Source organism: Neopsephotus bourkii, unplaced genomic scaffold (assembly GCF_033783945.1).
Source record: "Neopsephotus bourkii isolate Nb327-2 ecotype Australia unplaced genomic scaffold, CSIRO-AGI_Nbou_v1 NB_1508, whole genome shotgun sequence".
Classification (NCBI taxonomy): Eukaryota; Metazoa; Chordata; class Aves; order Psittaciformes; family Psittacidae; genus Neopsephotus; species Neopsephotus bourkii.
Genome location: NW_026901984.1, coordinates 3,495,558 through 3,522,695, shown reverse-complemented (window position 1 = coordinate 3,522,695; position 27,138 = coordinate 3,495,558). Strand labels below are relative to the sequence as shown.

At 41.3% G+C, this 27,138-nt stretch overlaps 1 protein-coding gene across 6 annotated transcripts in view; it reads right to left on the bottom strand.

Moving 5' to 3' along the window:
• Positions 1-27,138, bottom strand: part of GRB10 (growth factor receptor bound protein 10) — a 146,271-nt gene that overhangs the window by 5,417 nt on the left and 113,716 nt on the right. For all 6 annotated transcript variants that reach the window (XR_009727877.1, XM_061369604.1, XM_061369603.1 and 3 more), the window contains 10 exons: positions 19,576-19,732; positions 13,676-13,791; positions 10,821-10,895; positions 8,633-8,770; positions 7,903-8,013; positions 6,708-6,806; positions 4,054-4,131; positions 3,266-3,382; positions 2,313-2,379; positions 1,220-1,307 (listed from right to left, as the gene is read on the bottom strand). Coding sequence is in view for 5 of the 6 variants with exons in the window: in XM_061369604.1 (XP_061225588.1) it covers positions 1,220-1,307; positions 2,313-2,379; positions 3,266-3,382; positions 4,054-4,131; positions 6,708-6,806; positions 7,903-8,013; positions 8,633-8,770; positions 10,821-10,895; positions 13,676-13,791; positions 19,576-19,732 (1,046 nt within the window). In the remaining variant the exon portion in view is untranslated. The remainder of the gene's footprint in view (positions 1-1,219; positions 1,308-2,312; positions 2,380-3,265; positions 3,383-4,053; positions 4,132-6,707; positions 6,807-7,902; positions 8,014-8,632; positions 8,771-10,820; positions 10,896-13,675; positions 13,792-19,575; positions 19,733-27,138) is intronic.

Sequence of the window (27,138 nt, the reverse complement as noted above, 5' to 3'; positions counted from 1 at the left end):
TCTACCTCCTTTGTTCAAGAACACATGGAGCAGGAAAACACAGGGAAGAGTCTTCTGTCCTGCAAACCATGATCCTTAGATCTCAGAGCACACAGATAACATGGCTCCTTTTGCCACTGACATCGCTACAGCCAAACTAACCAGTCTTCATACTGTACAGTCAGTAAGCTGTCTTACACTACCTCAGAGACATTAACCTATTTATGAAAACCCTAAGAAAGACAGGCAGCTAGATTCCTAAGGCAACAAGTCAAAATGAGCCCAACATCATAAAGATCTGCAGTGTGAAGAGAACGAGAAATCCAACAAGCCAGCAGTGCTCCTTTGTTTTCTTAGCCTTTTTTCTCTGACCTGCTAAGCTAAAACCCAATATCCTTAGCCCAACAAAAAACCCAAAACAATTAAAAATCACTGCTTGATGAATATGTATATGCAATAGCAATTTCTATTTCTCTAATGTATGTCACTCTTCACAAAGATTAGTGATGCTCCTGAATCAAAAAATGCCAAAGAAAGGACTGAACTTAACGGTCTCCTGAGAAGCCAACATTGAATTTTCTACCTTAACCCTGACAGCAGTGACGTTAGTGAACTAAAGGCTACCATGATCTCATGCTCTTCCCATCCCACAAATTAAGAACTGCTGAATGCAGTTTAAGCAGCTTCCCTTCAATAACTGTAACTATGTATAAGTAAGGAAAACAGATGCTCAGAAGATACTGAAATCTCGCTTGCAGACATTTTAAGACAGTGCTGGAACAGGTACCTTCATTTCCTTGCTCTAGAACATAAACAAATAGTGAGAAATCCATCATGAACTGCTCTGGATAATGCAAAAGAGCACAAATGGCTGATCATAAATTTGTGGGCAAATAGCTAGGTACAGCTTTGCCTGAAAAATAGGTCCTCAATGCAGATTACAGGAATGAATTACTTTCCAATTCTAACTTTTTCCAAAACTTGATTGCTTCTGTTGGAAAAAAATAAAAAAAGTTTAAGTGTATCCTTAATATTTTCTTTTTCAAAGTAAGAGTTAGAACTTACTCCTGCAAACCCATACTCTGACTTTTTGAAATCCAGGCAGGTTACAATAGGACTACACAAGAACTGGGTTATTCAGAAGTACTTACATACCTCTTAAACCCCTACAGCAGGAGCTGTGTTCCTGTCTAGAATGCCTAGCATCAGATCATAAATACTAAGCAACAGGAATACCTACCCATCTACAAGCCCTTGCTGCTTAATGATCCTGTGAGATTCTTCTCTGGAGATTCTGCCGTGAAACCAGTGCTGTGTCCTATGAATAACTGGAGGCGAGAGGGAAAAGAGGGAATGAGAGGATGGTTAAAACCAGTAATGTGCAACAGTTTATTCCACACACTGATTATGTCAACATTTTAAAAGTGGGTATAGTTTTGTTACATCATATAAAACGTCTTTCATCATTCTACATAAGAAATGAATCAATATGGGAAAAATGCACCAGCTGTTGCATCTACTTAATGTATAAAATAGAGAGGCATTATCTCCATGTATCTTGTAATTTGCAGATGTACGATTAGGTTAGCGAGAGAAATGTCTCATTATAATACAGCCTTTTCATAGCTTCTTGAAAATGTTGGACTACACAATTCTTAGAATACAACGTATAAGCTAACCTGTTAAAACCAAGTCTATCTCTCAAATAATAAAAAGCACTTTAGCTTGTGCTTTCAAGGGTGGAGTTACCCACCAGTATTTTTATGGATTTTGTTTTGTTGTTTTTCAAATGGTTGTGAATAGAAACATAGACTAGAAACAGAGTATATCTTTCCTCTAAACTCTCCAAGATATTAATATGCAATTTCTTGTTAAGAAACTTACAATTTCAAAGAGATGCTCAGAACTCACAGGCCTCCATTTTACATTACTGAGTTATTATGGAATATATACTATTTTGAAGACTCATTTTTACTCTTAAAAAGATTAACAGGTCACTCATTGCCTTTCCTGGACTAAACCAAAGGATTGACTTCTGGATTGTTTTAAATGGAAACATTTATGGAGTCTCTATGTTTTATAAAATGAGTTTCAAAAGATTAATATTGAAGAAAAGTTTGAATGCACCTTCAAAGGCAAACAAATTCCTTCTACTGGTAATGACACAGAAGCTACTGATAAACATAAACACTGTATTTGACACTGAGGCATTAGTACTCCATGACTGTACTAAGTATGTGCAGTCCCCCAGTTCATACGTCCCTATATGAAATGTAACTCTTATTTACCCACAGAAGCCTCTGATACTATGCTTACAAACCAGCAGAATTTACCTGTACTCAATGTGGAAGGATGGAGTGGACTTTGGCTACCCAAGATGTTCATTCTTGTGCTACGTTTCTACAGAGAAAATGAATTACCGTTAAATCCACACTAAAGCCTCAACAGAAGAGAATTAGTGCACATGCAATACAGATTTAATTTACAGGAAACTGGGGGCTGGGCAAGTTTAATGCAAGGATGAAAAAAAGAAATGCAACTTTGAAGGGGGCTAATCTACAAGCAGCAGCTCATTTCAGTTGGCTTAAAACACAAGCCAGATGTTAATGATGAAAGCTCAGTATCTAAAAATATAAAAAGGAAAGAAAAAAAAAAAGAAAAAGGAAAAAAAAGAAAAAAGAAAATTCTGGTATGTTTCTGCTCAGGCAAAACACCAGGCACTCAGTAAATCAAGCAGTATTTCCCTCCCGTACATAAAGCACCAGCTAATGCTTCAGTAATGATTCCTATTCCCTAAGAGACGAGCATGTGGGAAAACTTGTACTGCAGCTGTCTGTCCACAAGACACTATAAACAAGTTACATCAGTTTTCAATTGCAAGAGGTCCTGCCTCTTGTATATTCTGCAATTAAACTTACTGGGAGCAAGCCATTAGTCAGAGCCCCAGCCTCTTCCATGTGGGGAAGCATTTAATTTGACATATTCCTCCTCAGAGACTGGTTTTGCAAACTGGCAGTAAAGTTCTGGTGGGTCTGCTTTCCCCCTCAACTTTCCTCTGGACACTAGGGGGACAGAGAAGCAGTGGTAGAAGGTTGTTGTGAATGTGACAGTTTTGCTAAAGATGGATATTGACTTTCAGATCTGCATGCTTGCAGTGTGATTGCTTCAGGTCGGAGCTAAGCTATACTGTGACCAGCACTGCACTAACATCATAGCACACTCTGTGTTTTGGCTCTCAACAGACACTTACTAATTATAAAAATAGAAAAGAAGAGAAGATAGCTACCCTCCAAGCATGTCCTTCTTCCAAGGCAGCACTCTGTGCTTCAGCAGGATTTTCAATAACTCTTCCTATTTGCCCCGAAAAATCCATTGCTACTAGTGAGTTTTCAGATACACTTCTCTGAAAAGGAATTTTCACTTGTTTCAAAAAACAGGGAAAGAAAAAATCCAGCTTGAGAGTTTCATTTCAAAATGTTTTGTTTCAGAAGACTGTCCAAAGATATCCCTCAACAGCACAGAAAATACATCTCATTTTTTAATCCCTTCCAAAAGATTTGCAGACACAAAAATAGACATTTTTTCTCTTTAGGCCGTAGGGGAGGGAGAGGGTTGACTGAAAGGCTGAGAATAAAATCTGTATTGCTCAAGTTGCCCACTTGCCCTATTAGCATACTCCAGTTATTTTCAGGGCCAGTTGGGATACAAATACAGGATCTTCACTTTTAGATAGCTAACAAGTCAGCTCTTGGCCCAAGATATTTTAGGAAATTCACGTGTTAGTTTTGCCAGACCTAAGCTGGCTTCTGCAGACAGCCAGATGTCTCCGTACTGTACATCTCAAAGTGCCTGACGTATCCAAGATTTTTCAATCATGTGGATCATGTACGCCTAAGATAATGGAGAGCCAACCACATAAACTGTACTCACGCGAAATGTGAACTTTACATTGATTTGCTACACAATGCTGAATTTACGTTTCTTAGCATAAAATTTTCCACTTTTAAAATGCAAAAGCAAATGTATCTTTTCCAACATCATACATTAATGACGTAAATGAAGGTCATTACTTACTACTGGAGTGGAAAAGTGTGGAAGCATGGCTTTTCTCTGCTGGGGAATTCTGTAATTCTGATACAGTAGCATTCCATACTGCCAAAAGAAATGCAAAGTTATTAGTATTCAAACATACACCCTAAGTAAAAAACCGCAGTATTTCATAATACCTTACACTGGAACAAGGTGCCACCAGTTTATTATTTTCATGATCAGAAGCTGTCCCAAAGCAATTTGCATTGAGTGACAGTGATTGGTAGGTAGCAACAGAGCAGTAAATATGCACAAGTTTTATTTAAGACAGTGCTTTTACAACCCTGAGTGAAACACACAGGTAATTTCTGCCACTCTTGGTTACCACCAGGTTTTTCTCACAGAACACAAGCTTCCACTTGAGGTCAGAACACTTGTATTGACTCCCCCTCTTTTTACCCTCTAGTAATGTGAACTTAAAGAAATGTCTGCCTGAGATGTTCAAACTTGGTTTTCATAATGATAAAAAGTAAGAACCTTTCTAATTCACTAGCTCTTTTAATAAATTTCATCAAGAAATAACACTTTTGGTACTTTTCTATAAAAATAAGGTGACTGAATTCCAGTCATGCTCCTCGTTGAACATGATAAATTTTAGCAACACTAGTAACTAGCACGGTAGGAAAACACCTACTCAGTGCCTTCCCTAGAGGCACAGTGCTGAAGTATAGCAACATTACTTACTGAATGTTCTAACCGAAATGGTATAAATAATTTTGTAAACATGGTAATATATGACCATAGAAAGCTAAATCAGTAGGTATATAAAAAGGAGGGTCACAGCCACAGCCTTGGGGCACAGCCTTAATTCTCCCTGACTATACACCTTTAATCATCTTTCAGGGTTCCTCAAACTCTTTTAACTAATGTTAACTGCCTCAGGGTGAATGTTCTATATACAGAAATTACTGCTATACAGTACCCTGTATGAGAGAGAGAGAGAGAGATTCTTCTGAACAGTCACAGCAAGATGCATGCCTACATACTCGGTAAGACCAGTTAATGCTGTACACTGTGGAAGTTTTTCCTTGCCGTTCAGGAATATCAGTGCCTTGACCAGTGTATTCTTCAGAGGTGTCTTCGAGGTACAATTCACTACAATTTTCTGATCCTCTGTTTCAGCACATTCCCCACATGCAAAATTTTGTGTAAGTAAGGAAAATAAAGGACAGCTGAGAAGAAGCACTGAGACTAAAACTCCTACCTTAATTGTTACTGTGTATTAAACGTAAGTCAAGTAACTGCAGAGCAGATTATGATAGCCAACAGAGATGTCACCTCCACAGAAATTAAATATGCATCTTGTAACTGGGATGGCTTCTTGCATCCTGGCCCATACTATTGCTAGTGCACCTGCTTTGTAACAATTTCTGTACTGCAACACAGAATCTCTTATGATTAATAAATAAGGTAATATTGAAGAGCATTCAAAGAGAGATGCTCCAGTTTGGAAGCTGACCACTTCATGCAGACGGAGAAGAGGCATTGTGTTTTCATACCCACAGGTCTAGGAGTCTGATTTGCTTTCCCTATGCTTACAGGGTTTTGCATGATGGACAGTTTGCATGGGGAGAGGAACAGGTAACTGTAGCAAACATCTGTTATGTTTTGAAGATAAACAAATGAGATAAACTATTTTGAAAGGGAGGGGGGAAATAAACAGTGACTTCAGCGGCTGCAGGCAGCAGCCATGCCCTCATTTCCAAATCTGAAATTAGCTGTTTGCTACCCAGAGAGCCAAAGCTGACTAAGCTGAAGGTTTTCCATCCTATTTTGGTGGACGTGTATATAGCATAAGGCACCACAGTACCACTTTGCGCATGCCTCTATTTTTTTATCACATTTTGTGTGTTATGCTTTGGCACAAATTATTAGAGAGCTGGGTGACTGTGCAGAAGAAACGTTAGACTTCCATGGGTAATGATATCTGTACATATTTATTATATATATTCCCTTTAATATGAGGGACGATGTAGTAAGGTACAGAGAAGAACACAGTAGTTTTCAAGGCAGCATCTTCAGGGAAAGATTTAAAGACAAACAAACCTAAAACTTCTGCACATTTCCCTCTGAAGATCAGGAAGTTCCCTGCTTCAAAGACTGCGTAAGTCAAGCTGCTTCTCAGTTCCTTCCATGCTGATTTTGTTTCAAAAAATCTGTGAAGCCTCCTACCATATTATCAAGTAATTGCATTGTTTCCTCTCAGATTTGAATAACCTTCGCCTAGAGACAGGGCTGCTTATTTTTGTTACTTTTTAAATAGAACCTTCATAAAAATGAAGAGACTGCAAAAGCACTAGACAGAGCTCTGTTCTAGTTAAAATAACCACTTACCATCATCAAAACATTTTCTTTAGCTTCATATAAACTTGCAAATACCTTGTTAAGCTGTTTTTTTGATTCACATACCACAAATTTGGCTCCAAAATGAAAATTATATTTGATTCATGTATGGAAGGAGTTGAGCTCAGTTCTGTGCTAAACTTAGGAAGGACAGATCTATCAGGCATTTTGCTCTTAGCTGTGTCATTCTGGAGGCAGATGATGTTTGAGAACATACAGGTATCTTCTCATGGACAAAATAATGAATGCAACTTAACTGTAAGTGTAGCTCTATTCCCATAAAAGAGATTAGGTACCTTGAGGAGTCGAAAGGCAGTCATCCAGCACGTCCTGCTTTGCTCATCTTCAGCACACAACAACCTCAGTTCCTTAGTTTCATTTCTCACTCTGTTGGGCTATAAAGCATTACAGGGAAATCAGCTACACTGAGCAGAAAATCAACACCACTGTCAGCTGACTGCAGAGTAAAGGCAGGTACAGTATTAGTCAGAACTGGCCAGTAAAAGCTCACATCACCCTGAATTAAAGCTCAGGAGAGGCTGAGTATGCTTTGAAAGAAATCAGTTTCTCAGCTGGGTGCAGTAAGATCGTCTTATCTTAGTGCCTGCTTTGAAATACCCTGCAGCTTGGCAGTTTATCAGAACAAGGTTCTCATGCCACGTTAGAACCAGAACCAAGGCATTTGTTCTTTGTTTATTTATTTATTTATTTAGAACTGTGGTAAGTTTTATGAGTCCCCATTTTGAGATGAAGAGCCAAAGTTTCTGTAACTGGAAGTCTGCTTCCATCAGCTCAGGATCCATCCCACAGCCAGTTTCTACTGAGGCAAAGCCATGCTGTCTAGCTCTGGAATGGCTGCTAGGAAGCAGACTATTTCACTTGCTGCTGTCAATAAAACCAGCTCTCAGCCTTATTTTCTTCTCAGAAAATTACATGGAGCTTTGAAATACTTTCCAAACCTATCCATCAGCACAACGGTTTTTAACAGTTTTTAAAATCCTCAAAGGCAACTGCTGATTCGTATTTCCATTCTCCAAGACAATCACCTTCTTTAAATAAAAACCTCTTGCCCACAGTAATGGTGCAATTACACCAGATCAGACCTTGGTCCTTTGTTGCTAAGTCTTGGTGCTTGCTGGCCAGAGAAACTTTTCTATTCAATTAGAGTAAATGAGGAAAAAAAAAAAGGATTTCATCTGTGGGGTGAACCAAGGCCACCTCACAGGCACACCACGCTTCAGCACTGAGCTGATCTTGCACTGAAAATTTCCCAAGCCAAAGGAGCACCAGACAGAGTGTTAAAAGTGTCACATAAAATGATGGCAAGATTCACAGGACATGCCTGCCAAATGAAAGACGTTAAAGATCAAGTCCTCATGACAGAAATGCTTGCAGAGTTTTACACACAAATCCCATCTAGCTGGGGGCTGGGAGGACTCCAAGCTACCAACACCATCTTGAACTTTGGAAGAACTTAATGAGAAGAATTACCTTTATACAAAACCCAAACTCTGCAGGTGCATTGTACAACTTCTTGCCTGCTATCAACGAGAAGATATTGCTGTCTTCTAGGTCAGCCAGTAATTGCAAGTGTCTTGGCTCCTGGGGAAATAACGTGTTTTACGATAGGTAAGCGTAAGATTTTGAAAGATCCTGTTACTAACTACAAGCTTTGCACTCTCTCAAGACCAAGCTCCAACAGAGGGCAGTGTATGAACACTGTGTTCCTCTCTCAAGCTGCCTGAAGTGGACATAGCATGTCACCTTTTGAACACCAGCCTAGCAGCAAAAGGTGCTTTATGCTAGAAGCTGACAAAATACTTATTTGAACATATAGCATTTAAAATGGCATAGCCTATTACATTGCTCCAGAGAAATCTGATCGTTAGATGATATAAAATATAAAGGTATCATTTAAACTAGATTCATGTGCTTAGAGAGCATGATTTCTCTTGCTGACTTTCTTAGCATGACTTCAGCAGCCACAGCGATGTTGTCTGGCTAGTTTGGTTTTATTATGCAATAATGCTGTATAGCTATTTTCATGCATTGAGAGCCCAGGGCTTGATTGTCATTTGATCATGACTTGCTTATCCTTTTCTATGTGATAAAAAAGGGAACACTGTGTGCAGATATTTAAAAACCAGCAAAAAATACCCACTGTAAAAGCAGAAAATGCTTTCACATGCTACTACTGTGCAACTTCTTTTTTTAATCTTACCTTTGAAGTTCCTTTTGTAGAACAGTAAAGTCCCGATCTCCTCAAACACACATACAATTTCTTCCATGATTTTCTACCCAGCTCCTTCACATGTAAGAAACCTTGAATTTCAGGGCAGCTACTGGAGTTTAAAAAGTTCTGTCGGGGAGGAAAATGTAAATGAGCCTCGTGTCCTATGGATGGGTCATAAAACTGTCACTGTGCTTGCAGAACAGAGAAGCAAATGGCGAAACACTCTGCTGATTTGCGGCAAATTATGCTTAAACTGACCGAGAAGTTTATACTGATTTATGACCAAAATGGATATTCATGCTCCTCCTGTTGCATCTACCTAACTCCTCCTGTCACTTATGTCTTCCTGTTCTCTGTGTCAATACTTAGATCTCCAAAAGGCTAACCATTTCTTTTTATCCCTATTCTTCTTGCACTTGGCCTGAAGGGACACAAAGTACACTTATTAATTCCTAAAATAATACCTTGTCACAACAATTCTGGCAACTAGTCTGACCTGGAAACATTGGCCAAGATCTGCAAATTTATCCTGAAGTTTTAGAATGGGAACAGCCTATTTCAGGATTTCCCACGTTAAAGTCTTATATATCATATGCACCTGACCCAAGAGATATGACAGACGAGAGAGTATTTAACTCAAAATGAAACATAGAGCAGTCAAATAAGTGTCAGCAATTATACCCGGCCTCAAGATCCAGAAGTATTTAAGTTCTTGACATAATTAGAGGGACCACATATACAATCATTTGATTTGGGATACATCAAAGAAATGAAGTATTAACTATGGTTAGTGAACTGATGGATTGCTCCCTTATTACACTGGGCCAGGTTTTTAAGTGACAGAGAGCTTGCTTAGTATGTTAAATGTCAAACTCATAAATTCAATAGCAGAAAGAGAAATGCATAAACCGGCTGGTGTAGGTGCTTCTGCAATTCTTGAAAAGTTTTGTTTTGGTGTTATTTGGTGGACAATGCCCACAGGAAACAAAACCGAAAATCAGCGCCCTGTGTCAGAATCCTTAGTTGCATTAAAACCTAGTCTATTTTCCTAGTTCTCCTCCCTCCCCATCTCAACAAAAGAGAGTCAGTACAATCTGCAGACATGCAAAGTGACAGAAATCAAGCTAAAATCTGTTATTTGTATGCATACTTTATCTATTTGTGCCTTCTGCTTTATAATTTGCCTGTTATTCATGGCACTGTCTTCCAGGCATCGGGGTGTTATATTCTTAACATAGTACTCTTTATAATAGACTGTTTTGATTTGTCCTCATGAGTTGAAAGTCTCCCACTTGAGGAGAAAACTAAAGTGAAAAAGATTCAGATTACAGGTTTTAGAACAGAGTGCTTAAATTGAGAGGTTTAAGCAAACGAGTTACAGGTCAAAGACGTAGCCCACCCTTCAGCACCATCCTTGGTGGCCAAACAGCTGTGCCAAGACTGCAGTTCCTTCATGAGCAAGCAAGAAACTACCCAGCAACATCAAACCCTGTGTATAAACTCAGTGCACGTGCTACTGCCATGCAGATTACACAACTCTACCAACACATACATGTAGGGTCCACACCCCTGTAATTTAACTTGTGGAGCTTTAAATGGGATTATTTTGCAAATACTACCTACAAATTTCCGTAATGACTTGGACTTACTTCTTAGGGAATTATTTTTCTATATAAAAGAGCAGGTAGTTGGCTGAACCATGAGGAAGTTGGTCCTGCTAATTCTTGCCAGGCCCAAACATGGGACATAAGAAGAAAAAACAAAGGCTCTCACCATCTCAAAAGTATCTTCCCGTGTACACACACATTTTTACACCTTCTCCTGTGCTATGATGTGGAGTATAGACAAGAACTTTTGCATTTATAGATATATATCTGCTGAGACTGTTTTAGGAACAACACTGGGTGGCCAAACCAGGTATCCACAGATAAACAAATATTAATGGAACAAGTATGTTTGAAACAGCTATGAATACTTGGTCTTTACAACTTACACATCAATGTTGCTGGGTAAGATCTCTGTCAGGTATTTTCAGCATTAGTGCTGTATGCTAATGCGCTACACTGATCTTTCTCCAATCAGTTATTTCCAGACCTTTGAATTCTCCCTCCCCTTCTTTCAACCTCTCCCCTCCAGCTCCAAAACTTTCTTTTTCCATATGGATAACTTACAGTACCTGCAACAGTTGTGACTGTGGGATACTGCCGTTTGTTTGCTGGCACCAGGCAACCATTTGCTCTGGAAAGAAATTCTAGACACAAAAAAAGAAGACAATTGGAAGTCACATTGTATTTGAACACTCTTACATTGAAAACATGGCATTTTCTTCCAGTCACTAATTTATTTAAACTATCACTCTTAACCCAATTTGGAGATCCCCTGACACTGAAAATAATACTAGGGCTTTCAAGTGCAGCTCTTCCCTTCCTTCTGCTCACCAAACGCCCATGCAGACAGAATGTGGATTTTTAAAATATCTGATATGCAGCATTTCATAAGTGCATTCCCATCACTTCCACTTCTGATGAAGGCTTTCAGGGATCTCTAGCAGCCTCTACTTTCTAGGAAAGGACAGGATGAATGGCACTGCAGGTTGGATATGCAGGGGTACTCCTTGCTTATTGCATATTCTGCCACCAGATTTCTGGCCTTCCCTCTCCATCCAGAAAGGCTGTTTGGCGAACAAACTCTCTGTAATGCCACTTGCCATATGGAAGATGCAGAACAGGAGGAATAACAAGTTTTTTCTACCCTCACAGGGGTAAGCTGGATGCAAATGCCTTAAAAGGAGTCTTAGGCAGGGATGCTGCACGATCTCCGGTATGGGTATCTCTACCTTCAACAGCACTCTCCTCCTAGTCAAAATACAGTTTTTCAGTGCTGTATCTGCATGCCCCTAAAACCTGCTGAGTCCCTCAGAAGGCTCCAAACAAAGTGCCATTTGCAGACCTTAATTATGAAAAAGAGTTCATGTGTGACTGTGGCTTTCATTTGGTTGTTGAACAGTCAGGTTATGCTCAGAGCTTGAAACCCTTCAATCTGTCAAGAGAAGAGCCCTTTGCAAAATCTATCCCATATGTTTGTTTTTCAATGTAACATAAGAGAGCCCAGTATTTTTTCTTGTAATGATAGGCCAGCATACATTCCATGAAATGAAATAATAAACATTACTTCACGTGAATGAGGACATGTGCAGTAATTAGGCTGTGTTGTATACCTTGCTTCATGTGCCACATCTGAGTAAACTCAAAGTGAGCATCTACCTCCTTTCTGCCATCCCACAAACACAGAAGCAAGCATTGTTTAACACCCAAACAGGTGCTTCTACAGAGCTTTTCGGTTTCAGGCATTGGGTACAATATCTCATTCATACTGAATCTTTGCATGACAAAGGTCAGACAGTTTTCTTACTGCTACATCAATGACTTGACTTCAGATTTATTCTTCCAGTTCCCTTTTTCATTTGCTATGTTTTAAAATGCCTATGTAATTCAGCACAATGAATTTACTATACACAGCAATTACATTAAGTCATTCTTGAAGTTTTTAAACATTATTTTAAGTATGAAGACATGCAGAAATGTCTGAAATAAAACAATGACTGATTATAACAAGATGAATCACAACTAAAAGGTTTCCAGTTTAGAACATTCATCACTCTTCAGGCAGTATTTCAGGCTTTAGGGCATAAAGAGAAGGGATGAAGAGGAACCACCCTTCTGCCAGGTAAGTTGCAAAATGAATTATGAAAGCTAACATTTACCAGCCTCTCTTGAGCAGAAACAGTGCCATATGGCAACAGCTAATGCAACGGATAGGGAGCCTTCACATTCTTACACTGAAAGAATGATTTATTCTCTGATTGCAGGAGCCTGGGACTGAATGCCAAGCATTCTGGGTTTTACTTCCATGCTCTGTTATTAATTAAATTATACCGCATGAAGCCAATGTGCTAGCTCCTATGATACCAAAATTTCTGCACAACACTCAGATGTTCATAGGTTATCAGATGGGAAGATTGACACAAGCAAAAAATTACAAACCCTCCCATGTACAGAAATGTTCCACACAGTAAGTTGAGGCACAGCCTCTGAAACAAGCACTAGCAGATGACAAATGTACATGCATGCACAAGTGCAAGGAGGCAGCAACTGTGCATTAGTGTCTATGAAGACAGGAATAAATTTATCATCTGCAGTAACTTCAGCAGTAAATCTTCATGTGACCTCATGTATCTTTTTTCTTCAAATACCTGACTGACCCAAAATCTGTTCTCATCTAAACGGCCTTTGGATTATCCTTCATCAGCTACCTAGAAGGGATGCACCAGCTGACTTCAGTTCATGCCAACATCACTTTTAACTTAACTATTTAGATAAAATGTGAAAAGTATCTCCTCACATAAGCAGTTACACTGCAAGCAGTTTAAAATAACAACATTTAAAGAATCTTACAAATCCAGGAATAAGTATAACTATGACATACAATACTTTTCAAACATGGATATACATGAGGACACAGAGAGGACAACTGTCATTAGAAAAGAAAGCAGAGAACACTGGTAAAGCACACCCATATGTGAGACACTGTTCAACATGTATGACAATAAACTGGAAATGCCTTAAGTACTTTAGGGGTTACTCAGAAGGGGTTTTTTTTAAAGGATTACTGTCAACAGTTAAAAGGTTTGGATCCTGCACGCTGTGCGATCAATTTGCTTCAAATAAAGTAACTTTGAAGATAATGAGTAAACTGCACTTCTGATTGTTTCTATTAAACCAACAGATTTCCCTGTCTTGGTCACCCTCCAACATAATAGCCATTTTGAAACGAGTAGGTTTGGTAACTTGAGGTTTTTAGGCTGGGAGGAGGGTACATGGAACTTAAACATCCGTTAAGACTTCTTTGGAAGGAATTCTGTTTGTTGATTGATTTTTGGTTTTTAATAGATGTTTAAGACGTAGCAGGCCCAGCAATGTTACTGCGATCCATCCCTCTCTGTGGTGAAAACAAGGAAGTAACGAGACTCACCATGGGATTTTTAAAAAATTCGTATTTTGCGTAATTCTTCCTGAACAAAAATTTACTTTCACTTCCCATTGTGGACTCAACTTGAACTATAAGCTCATGATCTTCCAAGCACCTCTCTGTGGAAAAAGAACATGATGTTAACACACAGCCAACCAGCAGAAGCAGCGAGACTAACAGGAGTAAAACAACCCAGTGTAATTCTACTGCCTTTTAAGAAGCTAGCAAAACACATTATAGCTTTCAAACCGCGCCGCCATGAGGCATTAAAAGGAACTAGGGCCCAAGTACTGGAAAGTTTATTGTTACATGGCAGTGTTCTTCCAAGACTTCCTACATCAGGGCTTCATAAGCACAGACTTTGAGAAAGGAAAGAACAGGACATAAGACTTTTTTGTGTGCAGTAGCTTAAATGATACACATGAGCCTCATCTTGTAGTGCTGGCTATATGCTGCGGATCTGGAAAGGAATACAGATTTAAGGGGGAAAAGTTGTGCAGAGGGCACCGTTAGGCCTTGAACTATCACAGAAATACAGTGTCCTATTTGATTACACTCTATAAAACCAGTTCATTTCAAGGTGAACTTCAGGCCTTTATTGTAGATGCTAGACAATGGGGTTCATTATGAAAGAGGTCACAGGATCTACTTTACAGGAATACTGACAGAGACAAATGTTTTGTACACATGACAGGGCAATTTTCTGCTCTAGATTTGGTTACAAGGTAACTCCCCATAACCACCACTGCCCTGGTCAAAAGAATGGCACATCAAAGCATGAACAGATAGCTTAACAAATCCAATTCACTGAAAGCAGTAACTCTAAAGAAGGCAACTGGGCTAAGCGTGCGCTACTTAATGAACTCATTATCTTGGCAAATCTTCAAAAGTTTCCGAGAAAATATTTAGGTGTTTTTCAGAAGCCTGAATAGTCAGTACTTTCACCCCTTATATAACAGCAAATAAAAAACGAGGGCAAACAAAAAATCACTTTTGCAAAGCCCTATCCAACATGCATGTGACTTGCTGGCCCAAGCAGCTTGCAGAGTCCCTTTGCCACTTCGTGTTCCTGCATCCTTGCATTCCCACAGTTAGAAATGCCAGGCTGCCACCCAGGTTCTTTTGCGGTGTTTGTTTGGGGCTAGAAAGCAAGCAGTCACTGGTACGTCAAAAAGCAGCAGGCTCCTAAATGTCACCTGAATTATTCAACTTTGCAGATTAATGTAAGCTCTTCGACTGAAAATTTAACCCATCTCTGAATGATCCCATTGTCTTTTACACCTGCATTTACATTGTCAGTCACCACCAGCTCATGGATGACTTCAGCATTTAAACTGCATTTGCAACATCCAGCCTTGCTATGGATTGTGTTTCAAAGGTTTAACTGGGTTGCTCTCAAATTAAGAGCTGCTGCTTAACACATTACCCAGAACAACACTTCTAAGGGGTAGTTATTTGACTAATGTATGTGACAATACTGCTTTTGTAGTAGTTAATTGAGAACATTTCAAACCATCTGAGCATTCAACTCCTAAATCTTCATGTTACCTAGGGGCTTCACAGGTGAAGTTTCAGGTATTGCTGCTGATCTGTTGCAACTGCCACGGTTTTAAGCAACTGGTTAAAGTCCAAACTCTTCCACCCTGTAATGAGGATGGGGGGCCTATGGGGGTGGAGGGCCTTTCCGGTTTTTAAATTATGCTTCCTCCAAAAAACATCTAATTATATTGGTATGAATCTTCATCACAGTATGAGTCCTGGAAGACCACGTGTGCTGAATCTGCCTGCTTCCATCACTGCCCAAAGTTGCGGTCCTTGGTTTCCCAACACACTAAAGATTGCTCACCTAAGGGCAAGTATAAACCACATCCTGCTCATTCTCTCCTGAGGAAATGCAGTACAGATGGACGTTTGTCTTTTTGTATTTTGATTGTTAGTTTGTGTAAATATACCCAGTGCCTTTCTCTCAGATGACTCGGGCAATGGACCTAGATGTCCTTTCTTTACTAAATTAAGACCCTTGTGAGATTCTGTGGTGATACTCCTGCTGATTTAATGTTTACATTTTTATTTTGATGGTGAAAGTCACCCTGAAGAAAAGGTGCAGCATTTCATAGCAGGTGTATGTAAAACAGAAGCTAGTCCTGGTCAGTTTGCTGCTTCTTCACAGAGGCTGTGCACCTAGGAAGTCCTTGGTAATTTGTACCTGGTCAGTACAAATGGGATGAACTGCCACTTGACACACCAGCAACTCAACCTCAGCCCTGCTTTGAGATTCCTACTACAAAACTAGAAGCATAGATGTCAGTCTATTAAGTTCAACAGGTCAGTCTACCTTCAAGTGGCACGGCTTGCTGAAGTGACCAGAAATGCCTCATTTTAGTTTATCTGACAGGCTTAAATCAGTCTTCTCTGCCTGCTTCCCAGAAGAACAGGACAGACTTTCCATCCCCTCTCCCCAGAAAATTGCCCTGTATTATTGTATAAACTTCTACAGAAATAGCAGTGATACAAGGTGGGAAAAGGAGCTGGATTCCATAATGAATAATCTGCAGGCGTGGCCCAAAATTCCCAATCACTACAAATGACAGGTAGATTGATGTATGAAATAGCCCACGCTGCTCTTGTATTTTAGCAAGCGCTCTATCTAACTGTTCCACTTTTAATTCACTCAGGTTAAGGCAAATTAAATTCAGTGCACATGTAAGCAAGAAGATCTGTGTACAAAACTATGCAGCAATTCTTTCTTCTAACTCTACATATACTTTGCTTTCCTGGACAATCATGTACAGTCAATTCTGGAGCTGGAAAAATAAGGCCTATATGTAGGGATCCTTCCAGTGTCCAGACACATACTATCATGACAGTCTGTCTTCATAATTATTATTTCTGTTAATGTCCAATAGAGGTATCTCAGTTGCTATTCTAAATTATGGTAGTTAAGCATGGAGAAGTATATAGGGAGAATACCACATTTTATGAACAGGTTAGGTGTATTCCTAGTTGCAAATGAAATGATGCCACCAATTCAAGAATCACAGACTGCTTAAATCTTGACCACAAAATATTTAAAATACTAGTGGTACAGTGCAGGAGGAACCACTGCACATGTTAAATCAAAGCAAGTCTGATGGTAGCTTGCCATAGCATTGCCTCCAGTGAGAACACAAATACTTAATGCTGTCCAATAGCTGTTTGAAGTTATTTGCAAGCACACATGTTATTTGGAATATGCTTGACTACATGTGAAAAGTAAGCAGTTAGGTGAAAGTGGTTCTTTAAAAACTGGGACCTAGAAGATCACCACAATGATAAATACGCAGCTAGTTTCAAAAATTTGCTCTTGTCTTCAGTCTGCCCAACAGTAAAAAGATGAACTGCTTCTGCAAACTGAGCTCTTTTGGCAAGTAATATTAGGCAAGACTAGGGGGAAAAAAAAGAGAGTGAATTCAATGAAGGAACTCGCCTTTTTTGGTGGGCTTCAAGATTACTGCCTACAGCATTAAGTCGGCAAGGATATTTTGAGTAAGAAATATTGTCTTCTGGAAACACAGAATTCTCACTGCTCTTAAACTCTATTTCTTTCCCCACTGCTAAGTATCTATTCACCATTGTTTCACACTTAACGCTAGCAATCTTATTTCTACATGGAAAAATACGGAACACCAGACAGCTGGTAATAACTTTACCTAAAGTGCGAAGAGGTTACTACCTTGATCTGATAGTCTCAGGGACACAGAGAAGCATTTATGCTACTAAGAAGCTAGAAATAAGCAGCCGTGCAACAAAAAATTCAAACTGCAACCAAAATTGGGTGGATGCGCAAAAGGTGGTATTTATAACGTTTACTGGATATGTCACAGTGTATACAGTGACAACATCAAGAAATTGCATGTTGTCATATACTATATATAGACTACATATACTATATACTATGTATAGTACATTTAGCATATCTATGTATATATGCCAAGAAATTGATGTTGTTGCCTCCTGTTAAATAAACTCTTGTATTCCCTTTTCTGTTTACATCCTTTCAAGTATGTGAAATCTGTATCATTACATCTTTTTTGATGCTTTAAATACTTTTTTTCTTTGTCCGTTCTCTTACCCCCTCAAGGGCTGCGTTACTTACCACACGGATCTACTGCATGGCCCATGGAACACAGTTTGGTGGTGCTGAAGCCCCAACCTGCACACCCCTTTTCTGTGGGACAGCCAGGGCCTCGCTTTGTGCTTCAGTGTGAAACAGAGGTCCAAGGCAGGCAGGTCCCCATGTATATAAATGCAGCCCGATAAGTGTCTTGCTCTTTTCCCATCATTGTTAATTACCAAGTTATTTGTGTGTAAACAGAAGCTTTTGATTTCCTAATCAGCCTCCTGCCCGATTCATTCAGAGATGTCACACACCAGAGTTTGACAGCACAATTAGTCACCATGGAAGCTATTGTGATGTCACAAACACTGAATTGTGGCATCATTGAATGAATCTGGCAGGAGAAGGATGTTGGTTACAAAGGAGAAGGCTTCTGTTTACACAATACCTTGGTAATCAGCAATGATGGGAAAGAGAATATAGAAAAAAGAGAGCCTGGTAGTTTAATGAGCATTGATAAAACTGAAAATCTGTAAAGGTTTTTAGAAGCGCATATGTGGCATATTAAACTACAGAGATAACGGTTCTATAATTTATACCCTTGCTCTTCACCTCATCCTATGTCTTCAGACCTGAAAGTATATCACGGGCATACACAACTGAGTATTTCATGTTGATTTTGTAAGGTATTTCTATATTAGGAAAGATACCCAATAATGCCATTAAATCAGGATATCCTATGATTTTTATTTTCTCTTTTTTTTTTGAGTGCCATTCCACAGAGCTGTGAATTTATCTGCATTTAACAGTACCAGTTTTGGGCATTACATCTCCAGCAAATTGTTTCCCCTTTTTTACTGGTGTGGTTCTGACTTACATTTTTAAACATAAACCCCTCTGTTAGCTCCAGATAGCATTCACAGCTTCAGCACTGGCAATCGCAGCTTATGATTTGTCTTCCTCTATTTTCTAGAAAAGAATTCCCCTTGAACTATATTGACTAATACTCCCAAACGCTACACTTTCTAAAGCGCTATTGTATGCTATGCAGAATTACAGATAGCGTATCTGAGCGATACGCGTTTGCAAGCTGCACAGCAGAACCCTGCAACTAATCAGTGCCACAAAATAACAGGAAAAGCAAGCCTGAATAACATGAGATCCTTTCAGGTACTGTAATTAAACCAGTTCACAGTGTTATTTAATTCCCCCCAGTTCTTCCTCTTGCTGCCTTCTTGGAACTGTAACCATGACACCTTAATTTCAATCAGGTGGAGGAGCCGCTGCCTGGAGAGCAGATGCCACTGCTAGTCCAGAAATTGCCCGTGGATATTGCGGGTGGTACCACCATTTTTTCCCCTGCCTCAAGTCAAGTTCAGCCAACCCCCTCCCCCAGCTCAGCATGTCTAGCTTTCATAAGCGTTACTGTAGGTATGCAAAGCTGAGTCTGCTCACCCAGGTCTCCCAGCTGGTGATGAGCTGAGCTGTTTCACAGGACTGGTACTCTAAGGATCAAGCTTCATTTGCCTAAGCTGTTTATTTGCAATAGCTTCAGACACAGCAAGGTAGCAACAGAGCACTGGTGTGAAGATTAGACAATTATTTTTCTTTTTTATAATAAAAAAACAAAATGGCTTAAACGCTTAACACATGAAATTGTAATACACAAAAAGCACGTATGCGACTTCAGCTAATTGTACAAATAAAAGCAGTGGAGAGAAAAACGTTCGGCTGGAAGCACATTAATACGAATTACACATATTTTATGTTCCCAGGTAACCACGCCACCCCTTTGACCGTTCCCTACCTAATCCTAGATGAGGGTGATGCTCCACTAGAGTCCAGCTGTTATCATCCACACAATGACTTTTGTAAACGAGCAGCTGACAGAGGTCCCTGGCTGTCATGTCTGCTAGAATCTCGACCACTTTGCTTGTTCCATCTTCACTAAAGACTTTTACATCCTGCAACATAAAGGGTACACTTACAGATCAACAGCTCTGAACATCGGGAAACCACACAGCTACTGTAGAAAGGCATCCTCTCAGTGTGAGGGTTCCAAGCACCTTGGCAGCCAGGACAAATAACACGGATAATTCACTTTTTGACACTTTCTCTCGATGCCCCCTTGCCCTGCTTCCCCTCCCCCCTCTTCCCAACACCTCCCTGCGCTAGACAAAGATTCAGCAAGGTTAACAGGACCGCATACACAGTGAGAAAAGTGAGAGAGAAGGTTCTGTGTAGAGCTGTGTAAGGTAAGCAAATGTGAAACAGTATTGAAAGAGTACTTGGGCAACAGTGGCCGAGAGAAATCACATCCAGTTAAACACATACAATTGTCTTTGCGGTCCCGTCGGAGGCCTCCAAACATGTACAGAGGAGCAGGCCGAGACCCTGAAGATTAAAAATGGCTCTCTTGTTCCCCACTAACTTTTGATTGTTTCGCCCGGGGAGGTCCCACTTGCAGTTTGCCGGCGGATCAATTAGCTAGCACGGTCCACACGCATTTCTCTCCCTGCCCCAACTCCTCTTTTGATCCTAGCTTGAAAGTAGTTTGAAACCAAACGTGCATACGCTGCACATCCTAAATATTAATGGAAATGAGAGAACAAGTCAGGAACCCTCTCCCCACCTCCTGAATTATACAGATGCTTCCCTCTTTGCATTGTTCTGCTCAAGCAAGAGGCACTTGCCACAAAATTATTTCTCTCGGCAAACATGCAGGTCCGAGATTTAAATCAACTCCGCATTAGAAACACTCTGCATCCTAGCAGGGGAATCTAACAAAAACCTGGATGGTAATTCGAGATGGAAAATCTTACCTCAACGGCACGTAAAAGGCAGCAGTCGGAAGAACAAGATGGCATTTTAAACAGAGGTTGCCTCTGGTGAGAGAGTTTGTTCTCTGCCTCCACCAACCCTTGGTAGCCTGCGGCTGGGCGCCCGGGGTGCCGGCGGTGTCAGTGGGTGGCGGTGCCCTACCTGTCACGTAGCCCCTGCTATGGGGACTGTTTCTGGGGAGGGAAACAACTCTGCCAGAGCTCCACTCAAAGGGTTACACGCAATCTTTGCGGTAGTGAATCAAACCACACCGTGTAGACCAATCCTAGCCCTCCCTCCGACTGATGTAATCATTTCCCACACACTATCAGACTTCCAAATTATTCCCGCCCCCCCCAACCCCTCCCCAAAAAGAAGAAATTACAAAGGGAATTTGGGGTTTCTGTGACCACCCAGGGCCGCTCCAGACCCCTCCGCCAGCTCCCAAGTTCAAAGGCGGGGGGCGGGGATCCGGGGTCCACCGGCACCGGCACCGGCACACGCGTGCTGCCCGCAGCCCGGCCTGACAGCGGCTCATGGCATCTGCCCGCAACTTCGGCGCTGCAACTTCTCCTCCCGCGGACCCGGCTCCGCTCCGGGACCCGCGATGGCCGCGGGCGGCGAGCAGCGCCGCACCACCGCGGACCGACCGCCTGCCTGCCCTGCCGCCTCCCCCCGCTCCGCACAAACTGAAGCCCAGTGAGGGAGGAGTTAAAGCCTCATCCAGCCCAAGTGACTCAAACCCGCGTTCAGGAAACGGCTTCATCTGACAGCAGGGATGAGCCAGCCCTTTCAGAAGTAGGCTCAGGAGAAGAAGGGGAGAAGAAAGAGTGAGGAAGGGGATCCCGGTTGCTGTGTCGCTGGGGAAAGCATGCATGCCGTACGGTGTTACAGCTGCACTCCCACTCCTGTCAACACTTCACTAAGTCAGAGGCATCCTCACACACACAGAAATCTGGGTTGGGGGGGTTAAAGGGGGTGCTTTAGTGTACGTGTGCCTCCGTTTCTTGCCCTGTGAACAAGTCTCTCTCTGCAGTAAGCGCCCATTTCACGGGTAGCTGTGCGGCACATCCATGCGCCAGCCGCCCTGCCACAGTGCCCGTGGGACAGGAGCATGATCGAGCACCCAAGGGACGCCCTGAAAGAACACTGGCGTGCAACAGGGGAGCACGGCTCTCGCGTTCCTCCCCGGACGTGCTGGCACACTGAAAAGCCAGTATTCAGCAAGACAGAAAGTTGCCTTTGTGCTTGGTTTGCTTTTAGTGGGGAGCAGGGTGGAACTTGGATTTTTTTTTTCTTCTATTTCTTACTGCAGTCAGATTGGACGGGAGTGACACAACCAAAAGGTGGTGTTGAAAGAACTCCTTTCTCCTTTTGGTTTTACTCTGTGCACATAACCGCACTTTCTGTATTGAAACAGAACTGTTTCAGATGGATTTCCTGCCTCAGGAACCAACCTGGTGACATCATTCATTAATTCATTCATTCCTTAGTTGCCAAGAAGCACAGCCCTATGCTTCACAGGGGAGCCTGCACCAGGCATACGCAGTGGAATTGCCACTTCTGCAACACCTGGAGTACACCGACCCTCCCACCCACCCTGCGGTTTTGCTGGGAATACGGCAGTGAAACAGGCCAGGGTGAACCTGATCCTTGTCCCTGATGAGTCCCGCTAGAGAGGGAAAGCTGTTGTGCTGAGTGTGCCTCTCAAGTCCTTGCAGGTGGAAAAGAGAGAGCTGTGAGACAACCACCACACTTCTCCCTGTTCCCAAGCATGGAAAGACTTAATGAAGTATGGCCGCTGGAAGAAAGCTGCAGCTGTCTTCAATGCACACTCATGCTGTGCTCCCTCAGTATGAAGTGAAGTGTCACGGGTACATGTCCCACCACTCTCCTGCTCCTTGCCCAGGAGCCAGCTACCCTTGAAGGACAATAGTACACCGACCAGGTTAAGGATACACAGTGGCTGTTTGGTGCGTCACTCTGCTGCGATGCCACGTAGTACATCCATTTGCAGGGCCAGTCAGGAATGGGGGTTTTTAACGACACCTTTTAAAGCCCAGGGACTGAGCTGCAGTGGGTGGACAGTGTGAACGCAGAAATGAGCAAGTTAACTTCACTGACTATTAATAGTGCTGTGTTTGCTATCAAGGACAGCGCAAGGCCGCGTATCACCACTGACATCACGGATATAAAAGACTGCATCAGGAGGGGATGTAATGGCCTGAGCTGAACCCTGCCCTAGAGGACAGAAGAGAGATGAAACCCCATGCCTCTGCAGAGACAAGACTGCAACACTCCCCAAGAGGCTCATGTGAAAGGTAAGGGGATTTTATGCCCCCGCACAATGCTGCAGAGCATGACGTATAATCACAAATAAGAAACCAGCTCAACGACAAAGCTCCAGCTCAAACTTGCTCCCATGACAAAAGAGGCAGATAACAATATTCCTATATCACAGAGAGGACCTAATTTAAAGTCAATGGTCAAATCCAACCCTCTCACATTTCCTATCCTCCCCCCTTACCCCCTTCTTTTTTTCAAGGAAGCATCTACTACTTTGAGATGTTAAGGGTTCCCTATTCACATTTTTCCCAGCAGAAACACTGTTTCACTTGCAAAATTGATTTGGGGCTTATTACCTACAGAGGAAAACGAAGCAGAATTCATTCTGAATAAAATAGTGCAATAATGAAAACACTTAGCCTGAAGAGAGGTTCAGAAAGTTAGTCTGACACTTTTGCCCTGCATCCCTCCGAGAAATGCAGTGAAATGCAACAGCAGACTGCCTGCAACAGTGATTTACAAAAGGCCCTAATTACGTCAGCAGCACAAGGCACCTTCTATTCAAAATTAAGGTTAAGAACGCTAAGCCAACCAGAGCACTATACTGGCTGAACATTCAGTGCTTTACAGTGCAAAGGAGCAGATAACAGACTGCACCATTGTTCTGGGAAGATTTCTTCCCCCAAGCTTTTTTTTTTTTTCCTCATCTTTTCCCTTTTTGAAAGACAGAAAGACTTAAAAATTAAAAATTTAAAAGAACATTAATATTCATCACTTCAGTGGTTTCATATAATGGGTCGCATATCTTGAGTACCCTCATGGCTGTTTCATCTTCCAGCCTCAGTTCCTCAACCTCTCTGCAGTATTTTGTGTGCATCAAGTAACACAAGCACTATTAGGAATGAGGACAAAAAAAAAAAAAAGCCCCCTAGTCGTGTCACAGTCACATTACTACTTCTCCACTTCTCTCTTTGTGCTATTTTTTCCTTTTTCTGCAAAAGAAAACTATGACCACATAAAATTATAATAAAAAATCATGCTTTTAAAGGACATTATGCTAAAAATCTTCAGCATCAAACAGATCTAAATTTGCATTCTGCAATCTAAAATTAATCACGGTGTAATCTATATCAGGGCAAACCATCTTTTATTATCCTGGATTATGGCTCCAAGCTAAGTACAAGGAGAGAGGAGCAGGTATCAGAAGGCCCTCTGACTGAAATCTGATAGATAAAAGGTTTCAGTACTGTACTTTTTCAAGAGTTTCCCTTTGTAACAGATGAAGATCAGAGACATCACAGAAAGGCACTAAAATACACTGAAGAATCATTACCAAGAGGTGCACAAACTGAAAATCAGTCCAGCAAGTTTTGACTTTCATCACCCAATTTCATTGATCAAGATTGTTCAGACATAAGAGCCATACCATCACTGAGGCAAAGAAAACTGAATTGAAATGCATGTACCTTGTGCAAGAAGGAGCGATTTACTGCAGAAAGGCACTTATGTACCAAGCAGGTACTTGCTGTTTCCACTGGAACCTTCTTTGGATGAGATCATTTTCCCAAAAGCCTTTTATACTCAAAGCTTATGGGCTCGCAAGAGCAAAGTCAGAGTCACTGGAGGAATGGAGAAGCTTAAAATTGGGATCAGTCAACTCAAGGCTGCTCAAGACTCAAGCTCTGCATGCAGGTTAGCAGTGAACTGCTATATGTGTAGTTGAAGGAGTAATAAAATAGAACGGGTTTGCTTCCTAAAGTTGCAAACCTCTGATAAAGAAAAGCCTCTAAGCGTCTAAGCACACTCTACACACACCTGACTGGCAAGCATCTCCTCAACCACATCTACGCACAAGAGCACCAGCCATTCTCCCCCTTACTTGCCCAGCAGCATTAAGGCAGCTTTCTAAGACATGGGAATTTCAAGTGCTGCAATGAAGTTAATATATAGGTCAACACTAAGGCTCTTTTTGCCTCCGTTGCATAGCTTGTGCTGGCAAAAAGCCCTTCAGACAAAAAACAATACATTGCAGATACGATCACTTATATACAAGGCATCAGATAGTACCTTCTTATAAAACAAAACCAACTATGAGTTATTTGATCACTTCTTTTTTCCCTCCATATAAACCTAAAACCCTAGGAAATGCTGAGGTTAAGGTTCTCATAGCAACATTAACTCTCCTCTGGCATATACTATATTTAGGTACACTTTAAAAGCCCATGAACAACAAAGGAGAACAACTGTTGTAAGATCAAGACCTTAGTCTTTGACTTTCATGTTCAGAATAGCAATCTTGGTGGAAAAGAAACCCAACACAAAAAACATTAAGCCTATTTCTGAGAGTCAGTGAAATCACTTGACTTAAAAGGGAGTCACAATAATATCATATGTTCAGTGGTCATTAAACACCAATACTGAAGTAATGAATTCTGTGAGGGTCATACCAGACAGGTTTTGGGAATCACAGCAGTGTGGGCAGCGAAGAACAGGTCAGGATTAGCATCAGGTTCACTTCAGCAGCTATATTTGGAGGGCTAGTGCTGCCGAACCCCTCACATATGAATGCCCAGGCCCACGTTCATCCCAGGTAATATTAGAGAATTAAATTCCTTCTGAAGCTAAGGGAGAGAAATGGAGTAACTTAAGAACTAAAGAACATGACAAAGGCATCTGGGTCCCCCTGCTAGCTGCAGAGAGAATCTAGGCTCCTGACTCTGGACTTTAGCTGGATGCCATAAGCTATACTGGCTGAATTCAGGGCATGGTAACTAATCAAGCAAACATGTTCCTGCACTAACGGCATAACTATTACTGTAGTTTAACCCCAGCCAGCAGCTAAGCCCCACAGCTGCTCCCTCACTCCCTCCAGGTGGGAGAGAAGAGAGAATAAGAAGACTAAAAGTGAGAAAACTCATTGGTTGAGATAAAGACAGTTCAATAGGTAAAGCAAAAGCTGTGCATGCAAGCAAAGCAAAACAGGGGACTCATTCACCGCTTCCCATGGGCAGGCAGGTGTTCAGCCATATGCAGGAAAGCAGGGCTCCATCACACATTAACATTTACTTGGGAAGACAAACACCATCACTCTGAATGTCTTCCCTTCCTTCTTACCCCAGCCTTATATGTTGAACGTGACATCATATGGTATGGAATATCCCTTTGCTCAGTTGGGGTCAAGCTCCCAGCTCCTTGTGCACCCCCAGCCTGCTTGCTGGTGCGGTGAGGTGAAGTGCAGAAAAGGCCTTGACTCTGTCCAAGCACTGCTCAGCAACAGCTAAAACATCCTGAATTATCAACTCTTGCTTCCAGCACAAATAGAGAACACATCCGCTTACTAGCTACTATGAAGAAAATTAACTCTATCCCAGCCCAAACCAGCACATTACACACTGCAACTGTTGACATATGAGCTAAAAAAAATATAAATAAGCAAGTCTATGATGCTGCATATACAAAAAGCACATTTAAAGGAACATAAAAAATGAACAAATTTAGGGTACTATTAAAAGTTTAAACCTGAATTTTGTAAAAACAAGTTAAAGCTTTTTTTCCTGTCATTCAAAACTATGTGTGAAAATGGCTATTTGTTATGGACCCACTGGATGAAATCTATACTCATTTGTTTTTGTCTCCTCAAAACTTGAAATATTAATGCCCTCTGTACAGGTCTAAGTTTGCAACAAGGGTTCTTCAAAAATCCCAGCTATTTATATACAAAGGTGTGAACTGTGCAATGTACTTTTAAGAAAACACTGTACAGAGCACGTTTTCAAGACATGCATGAACAAAAGATTTATTCCAACATGTGTTCACATCCTTAAGAGACCGAAGGTTTGGAAACTGTAAGTTGCTACCCTATAATTTCCCTATTTTACGGCTAAACAGCAGAATGCAGTTGGAAGTGATACATGCCTACATAAAGACAACAAACCCAGTTTGTGCCATTGCCCCTAAAAGCTGCTTCACTTTTTCCCACTTTGGTTTAACGCTCACATACTCAGACAAATCATTTGACCCGTTTGACATTTTCACATCTTCCCACTCAATTCCTCATTTTTAGGTAAAAGCAAGAAGAAAGACTAATTTTCAATCCTTTTAAGAGTAACAATAGGCCTTTGTGAATTTTGCTGGAGCTTCTCGGTATTTGCAGGATGCCTGAAGAGAGAAAGCTTGGGAAGCAGTCTGGATAGGCTTTGACAGTACCAGTCCCCAGTGGGAAGACAGCCTGGCAACTGCCAGGTCACCCAGACCCAAACCTGGG